Source organism: Maylandia zebra, linkage group LG11 (genome assembly GCF_041146795.1).
Source record: "Maylandia zebra isolate NMK-2024a linkage group LG11, Mzebra_GT3a, whole genome shotgun sequence".
Taxonomy (NCBI): Eukaryota; Metazoa; Chordata; class Actinopteri; order Cichliformes; family Cichlidae; genus Maylandia; species Maylandia zebra.
Genome location: NC_135177.1, coordinates 18018125 through 18026150, shown reverse-complemented (window position 1 = coordinate 18026150; position 8026 = coordinate 18018125). Strand labels below are relative to the sequence as shown.

The 8026-nt window shown below is 39.1% G+C and overlaps 1 protein-coding gene across 1 annotated transcript; it reads right to left on the bottom strand.

Moving 5' to 3' along the window:
• Nucleotides 1–86: 86 nt before the first annotated feature.
• On the bottom strand, nucleotides 87–7204 carry si:dkey-79d12.5 (protein BTG3). The gene is made up of 6 exons (XM_004541588.4): nucleotides 7136–7204; nucleotides 5633–5738; nucleotides 3385–3562; nucleotides 3148–3285; nucleotides 2624–2969; nucleotides 87–1318 (listed from the first exon to the last, which is right to left on the bottom strand). The coding sequence occupies exons 3-6, from the start codon at nucleotides 3555–3557 to the stop codon at nucleotides 1121–1123; spliced, it is 855 nt and encodes a 284-aa protein (XP_004541645.1). The 5' UTR covers nucleotides 3558–3562; nucleotides 5633–5738; nucleotides 7136–7204; the 3' UTR covers nucleotides 87–1120.
• Nucleotides 7205–8026: the final 822 nt, after the last annotated feature.

Genomic DNA, 8026 nt, shown 5'->3' with positions numbered 1-8026 from the left:
CGGCAGTGAGAGTTCTGCCCGAGGATACACTTTATACAGGTGATTTCCCAGCCAAGTGAATAAAAAAAGAAGAAACACAAACAGGATTTAAACGCAACAGCAAAGACTTTACTGAAAAGTACGATTCATGTCAGAACAATGATTTCAGAAAAAACTGCATGGATTAATCTTCTGCGATAAAACAAGCGGCTCAAGCAAGAACTAAGAACAAAATCAATCAATGCGTAAGCGTGAAATGTAAATAAATAAAAAAATGAAAAGTAACAATTCATGGTTTATAAAGCTGTAGCAGGACCTCATAGCAAGCAATGAACAATAAAAAAGTCACGACTTTATAAGCAAGCCCATTTCAAATTAAAAAACAAACAAACAAGAAAAAGACAGTGACGCAAGCGTTCTGTATATTACAGCAGAGAGCGTTTAAGCTATTAAATAAACATGTTCACGTTTGGAAAAGTGAAGTTTCTAAAGTAAAACCAAAGTTTGAAATATATATATAAAACTGACTGTATGTGACTTGACTGCCATCCATTGGTGGCTGAATAAATTACAACAAATATACGATTATAAAGTGCTCATCGGATGTGGTAATATTTACAAGCAGCTTAGTAAAAAAATAGCCTCTTCTACTTAATAGACAGATATTGTCACTATTGCTACAGTAGTTTAAAAACCCTGAATCACATTTCACAGTGATTAACTGTGACTTTTACACCCTGCAAAGATTTACAGATGGTAAAAAAAAATTTAAAAGACATATTTTTGGCATTAAACATATTGCTGAGAATTCCTGAGTTCAACTTCAAGCACCCAGTGACTGATGTTGTTCTTGTTGAGTACAGTTCATCAATACAAAAGCAGCAGTGCAAACACAACAGATTCAAAGAGCAGTTTTCACTTGAGCTGTGGGGTATCCCTGTGCAGAGTAATAGCCGTCGTTGACAAAGAAAAATGAAGAAACAAAAGAGTTTTTTTTTTTCAGATTATGAAAGGAATAATTAAACTGTACAGCTAAACCTTTTGGTCCAAGAAGATCTCTACTCAGGCCTGACATCAGACGGCTCAGCTTATAATGCTTATAATGCCCCCAAACTTGCCCTCCCCATAGTTCACAATTGGTCTACTCCTTCCCTGCTCGCCATGGCTGCAGGGGAGCCTGAGGGATGATGAACTGCGGAAAGGTCCGTGGCACAACGTAGTATCCAACGACCTGCTGGGCTGGAGGTGGTGGCACAGTGCTGATGAAAACTGGAGCATGCTTCTTGAACTGAGGCCACACTGGTGTAGGATGGTAGATGACCTGAAGGTTAGGAGGCACCTGAACAGAGACAAAGATTGGATTGAGTGAAATCTGAAAGGATGGTAACAGACACATTTTTTCCATATGTGATGAATCCTTTCTAAAGCACACAACAACAAAACATAACACTGTAATAATATAGCAGCAGCTAACATCAACAACAACTTGCAAATGAAACTAAAAATAGCTGTTCATGTATCTTACTTGTGTAAAGGAAGAAATTGCAAAAAGTGTGAGTCAGTTAATCCAAAAGAAATAAAGCCAGTTTCTTATAACAACAACAAATCCAATGAATCACAACACTGGACCTATACGGTCGCTAACAACAAGGCCATAAATCCTTAAAACTGGATAACGCATAATTCACAGATAACTCACGCTTATTTCATAGAGAAATGTTCAGCTACATAGGTTATTGAAGCCATTAATTCTATATAATAAGTGAATTAACTAAGAGGGAAAAAATCTTGCCTTCAGTAGCTCAGTTGCCCAGATTTATAGTCGCGCAATGCTAAGGCAGTGATCTAACCGTGTGAATTGACAACCAGATTTCCAGCACAACAACTTAAGACATCTGCTACACCACAACAAAGGCAGGCTAGGATTAGCTTTTATGTAGACAAGAGTCCTTAAAGCTCATTCAAACCTCATTCAACTCTCAGAGGTCGTTCCATTATTGGAAATCATCATCAACAAGACCTCATGAATGGCCAGCCAAAAAAATTTACAAAAGGTATGGAAAGAGGTTTCCTGAGTTTTTCCTTCCCACTGTCACCAAGTGCTTGCTTAAAGAGGGGTCATCTAATTGTTGGGGTTTTCTCTTTATTATTGTGGGGTCTTTACGCTAGGTGTTTGCCTTGAGATGATCAACAGATGTTGATCACTGCTGCTGATGAAGCGCTATATAAAACTGAATTGAACTGATATGTGATGAGAATCTGTAAGTGTATATTTGTGGCAGCTGGATGCTGCATGTGGGTTTTTCTGACTAGGCTACTGTACTCAGGTTCATTGTAACAAAGAAGTCATTTCTTGTAGCACTATTGTTAATTAGTGTGCAGGGCTCGCAAAATCTATCTCAGCCCCGTCCGTCGGGCTATATGATAACCCGACGGGCGGGGCTGAGATAGATTTTGGTCTCCCCGTCGGGCTAGCGATTTTGCGAGCCCTGGTGTGCTTTCTTTTACTAACATAAGCACAGGTTTGGCCACATAGATAACTGCTCTAAGAAGCATTGTGGTAAATAAATGACCAACAGATTGTTAAAAGAAAAGAAAAGAAAAGAAAAGAAAACAAAAAGAAAAGAAAGCAAGAAAAACGTACCATATTTCTTGGGTATTTGACCCTGTTTGATCCATCTTCGTGTGGCTTTCGAATCCTGGGCACCATGGTTATTTTGCAGCTTTCATCCTCCATCTTTCCCTTCTCAGCAACCTGCCCTTCTTTTTCTTTTTCTCCCTGCACATCCCCATCTTTCGCCTCCTCCTCCGTGTCGCTCGATGAAGCTGAACCACAATCCGAAGATGTGGCAGAGTGGTAATCTGAAGTCTCCTGGCTTAGTGAGTCCAGCGAGGACACATCCAGGTCATCCTTCACACACTCTTCATTCTCCTCTTCCTCCTCTTTGTCGAAAGAAGCAACTTTAAAGGGACTGTTGTTCTCTTTGGATCTGTGAAGAAGGGAGTAAATGATTTTTAAGTCATGCCATCCATTTTCCAGCCTGTGACTTCCTACAAGTTTGCACTTGTTGTTTCACATATTGCATCACAACTGTCACTCGTTCAGAACAGAACAGACTGAGAAATGGCTGCGTCTTTGTCTGCCTCTGCAGGCACCCGGTGACTCACCTTGCAGACACCTCCAGTGGATCAATCCACAGAGTCATCTCAGATGGAAAGCCCAGGCTGGTGGGCATGATGTTAGTCTCTTTGCAGGCTTGCAACACCACTTCATCACAGGGTATGCTTCTGTTTATGCGAATGCATCTGTGAAAAGTTCAGGAATTAAAAGTTAGGTGCCTTCTTTCTTTGCAGGAAAAAGTCACTCACTGACCACTGTGTAAATGTTTAAACAGTGATGATTACCTAAATGCTTGGCCTTTGCTGGGACAGTCGGGGTACCAGTGATCCTTGTATTTTTCACATAGAAGTCTTTGAAGATTTTCTGCAAACAACTCTGCTTTGGCACCATCTAAGTTACCACGTGTCACAGCCATTCGTTTGAGGAAGTCCACCCCGGCCTTGATCTCTTGCTTCATTGTGACTGTAGACAAAGAAAGAAGGAAGAAAACCACACAATTTATCCATGTGATTCTGTGCATGTGTTTTGCTATGACTTCAGTGAGGTGTGGAAGACCGTGAACTTCAGTTATCACACTTCCCTGTGCAGTTTTTCCTGAAGTGTATATTTATTTTTCTTTGCCTTCAGGGCAGTGTTGAGCATGGGTGAGATGTCCTGAGTGAATTTTACATATATTGCCATGCTCTGTGCCAACAAAAAGATAAAGTTTGTACACGGGCAAATCAGATGCAAACTATAAATGCCAGGTTGACATCCAAGTAATTTGACTATGCAAATTCATTGAGGTCATTGTGCTGTTTATTTTCTGATAGCATGTCTGTTTTGGGTTGAGTGTCAGTGTCAACTTGATCAGAGAGAGAAAAAATGTGCTTAATTGGGCCAAGGCTTTGGCCAACTGCAGACAAACCAGCTGACAGTGCTAACATCTTCCTGTTATCCCTGACAAGAAAGTCCATCCTTGAACTTTTGAGTTGCAAACTGTACTTTGTTATTGTGGCTTGCGACGTGCCACTCTTGCTTCAGTCTGGGTAATGTGTTGTCACAGAAAATAATCATTTTCTCTACTATATGGAGCCACAGCCTTCCCTTAAGGGTAGCCGTGATCCTGTGACACAAGCAGCAACTTTAAATCCCTAACAAATGTTTTGCTGTAGCATGAACTATGAGAGCATCGATGTGTTATCCCCCTCAGACACCATTTCGGACTTCCAGTTTATAATTTGTCCGTGAGGTAAACAGGGGTAGGCTAGAATCTGCAATGAAGAGTCAATATGGTTTGGGTGACAAGTGCTAAGAGACATTAAAGCCATTAATAACAGCACAATATCTTAAGAATTGCTTCAACGATTGTGGTACATGCGACCGCAACAGTTATTTAAACCACACATCTGCAGAATTGAATATAAATATTGTTTTCTGTTTTCTTTTTTATAGCAGGCCTACACCTTCATTTTTAGACACTTGAACCAGTGATTTTAGTTACTGTCGAACAAAGAGTAAGAAATGCCTGTAAAAACGCTTTGATTTATTTATAAAAGGTTGTTTTAAAACTGATGTTCTTATTTTAAATCCCTGGTTTATCTTGAACTTTTGTTCTTAATGAAGTCCTTAAATTGGATGATTAACAAAATGTAACAGCATGTTACTGAAGACAGATGGTCTTACACACGTTCATTTGGAGTTATACAGATGGATGATTTACGTTTTGAAGGAACTTAAACGCATCACTGGGGGTGTTTGTTTTCTCTATAATCACAAGTTAGGTGAGCTCGAAAATGAGGTAGCTTCTCAGTCTGCACACCATGTTTACTGTGCTCGTTTAAAGGCGAGCGGCTGTCATTATACGCAAACCTCTGATACAGGTTTGTTTGGAACAACTTGACCTATTTTCAGGCACAGGCTTGTTCCAGCTGCTTATACTGCGGTCTTTAATGTTTAACTACGAGGGCAAAACTCTGTTAAAATGTCGCCCTGAAAAGGAAAGATTAGTTGAGCCATTTTTAGGAGCGGTTTCGTCGATATTCCCCCCGCGCCTGCAGACGAGGACACGGCGCAAAGCGTGTTCACGTGCTTGTGGACCGTTGGGATACAAAATAAAAAAGCCAGACAAAGAATATAAGAAAGCGAAAAATGTATATCCTCCAGCCAGCTGTGATGAAGGGAACGTCACACTACTTAGTGGAAATAACGCGCTTGAGTTTTCAGGCGGTGCGGAAACCCCCAAATGGAAATTCAGAAAGTTTGTGACGAGAAACGTACAGCTGTAGGCAGCTCACCCAAACAACGTATTAATTAACAATTAATAAACAATGTATTTTGGATGGGGGGGGGGGGGGGGGGGGTATTTCCGGAGATGAGATTAGATAACTAAATAAATAAATAAATAAATAAAATGTTTAAAAAACATTAATAAAATACAATCAAATAAAATTTACAGCAACAAACAGACGTAACACAGCCGACAAAACTTCAACACATTACACAACCAAACGCGATAAAATTAAAGTTAGAAGTACAGAAGTGAGTACTCACATTTTAACGTAGTTATTGTCGGTGCCCTCCTGCTGTATTTGTCTGCCCCTCGGTACTGATGCGCTGGAACTCTCGTGGCGGCACGTTGCTTCCTTGTTCTCTTCGGCTGTAAAGCAACAGAGACGTAGGATTACCGTCAGCGTGACTCACTTCCTTCGCTGTGTGTAGTGAGCAAGCGGTGACTAGTGCCCGCCCGGCCCAAATATGGAATACCGGAGTAAACAGCTGATGAGCGTGAAAGAGAGCGAAATCCCTCACTCTGCTGCTTTTCTAGGCGGAAGAGGGTGTGGGTGGGGGGATACCTAATAGTGTCCTCACCTCTTAAAGGTGTGGTTTCACCCAAACTGTGAAGCGCTTAGCAACTATGTGCTATACAAACAAACCCAGGATTGTAATTAACTGTACCCCACAGCTACACACATGTCACATAGGGAATGCGTTCCTATGAATCATATATCATTATGAAGTTACGTTTTAATGGATTTACATGCTTGATTGTTACATACCTGAAGCTTCACTAGCAGCAGACTTAATTAACTGTTCGTTGGCTAATTATTACCATATAACCGATTCTAACGGCGGGCTGCATTGCTATGGTGACTATTTGCATAAGTAGTACAGTACTCCCCCACGCCTACGCCTACCACCTCTCTCACGCTCTCTGTTGAAGTCTCGGGAAACTGGAACTGAAGGCCGTGCTACATTTGAAAATAACTTAATTAGTACAATGATGAGCTTATATAAGGTGAGATGAACTTGACGAGTAAATTTGAAAATTACCTTAATAACCCAAGACCCAGTCACGGGTAAACGGGTCGCTTAAGACTGTTAAAGTGTTGTTGCTGTTAGATGCTGATTTATCTTGTAAATTTGTAGAAATTTTAAGTCTGTGTTAAATTTAACTTACAGTTTAATGCCAATGAGGGGTAAAGGCTTGTGATTTTGGAGAGATTATTGTGGCTTTACATCTGAGATTTTTATATAATAAAATTTTTATATATGTCACGGTCAAGTTTTACTGCTATTGAAATCCTGGACAAACCTGGACAAGAGGGCCGCAGTTTGTAACAAATATAAACACAAATTAAGTTGGAATACATGTAGCAATTACCCTGGCCAAGATAACTACTTACAATGGACTGAGACACCCCCATAATGACCAGTTCTGCCAATTTCAGGTGCTTACGGAAAGTGACATACCCATATAACATATAGAACCAAATATAAAGACGCGCATGTCTGAATGTGGCTTAGACTAAAAAGTCCGACAATGTGTGAACGATAACGCAAATAAATGACTAAAGATTTACAGGAACAGAGAAGAAGTATTGGTCTCTGTTGGTCTCGTGCTAGACAGTAACCAGGGTTGCTGAGACGAATCTAAAAAACCTGTCCACGGTTCACACGGACATGAAATGAGGACATTTTCAAAAGATAACCAAATGAAAGATACCAATTAAAAGTGTTTATCAGAACTAACGATGGAAATCAAATTTTACTTACAATAGGGAGCAGAGATTCCTTCTGTTTGAGGTGAGTGCTGTTTGTCAGTGTTCCTCGAAGTGACTTGGCCGGTATCCTACAACTATTTAAGCGCTCAAGAGGTTGATTTGCATAACTGTTACATACCAAATAAACTAGAATGGATGGGTGGTGCTATTGTGCTGAACTCACTTTCACTGAAGTCAAACGTGGATTTTTTTTAATGGTCATTTACAGACTAAAATTGTGGGATGTTAACTTTTTCAACTTTTAACTACATAAAAAAAATCAATAAAATATTAGACTCACTGGTCTGAAGCAATTGTTGACCGATCTAAAAAATGTTTATGCCCAAAATGCTGACTTTAAGTAATTTGATCACATGATGATTTTCTGTGTAAATTTGGTACATAAGTACATTAGATTTAATGTAATTGATCAAATGAAATGTATTTGAATCTTATATGTTCATTTTATACCAAACAGTTTCTTTAGTTCTTACACTTTAATTAAAAATTATTGCCTCGAGTCTATGAGGGCCAAAAATCGTTGTTTTATTTTATTTTATTTTATTTTATTTTATTTTATTTTATTTTATTTTATTTTATTTTGTTTTGTTTTATTTTATTTTATTTTACATTTCTTTATTATTATTATTATTTTTAATTTTCCTTAAAGGAACCCTGAGGAGAGAGATCTATACTAGAAGTTTATTTATTTTTAGGGTGAAGTTGTCAGTAAACTCCTGCAAGCCTGGTTGTTTAATAAGCAGCATCTATAAAGTGCATGGATTCACTGAACAGAGACAGATAGATGCAAATTAGTGCTAAGGGAGGCACAAATCTTAAAGTATAGGCTTTAACAAAAATCAAAGTTTTAAGACTGATCTGGAGAAAAAAATCTGGAGTTTCT

Bases quoted from the DNA above. Each gene is read 5' to 3' on its own strand.
- si:dkey-79d12.5 (XM_004541588.4), bottom strand. From the start codon at position 3,557: ATGAAGCAAGAGATCAAGGCCGGGGTGGACTTCCTCAAACGAATGGCT. The intron at 3,286-3,384 runs GTAATCATCACT...AACTTTTCACAG, and splicing joins AGCAAAGGCCAAGCATTTAG to ATGCATTCGCATAAACAGAA. The intron at 1,319-2,623 runs GTACGTTTTTCT...GTCTCTGTTCAG, and splicing joins TCAAATACCCAAGAAATATG to GTGCCTCCTAACCTTCAGGT.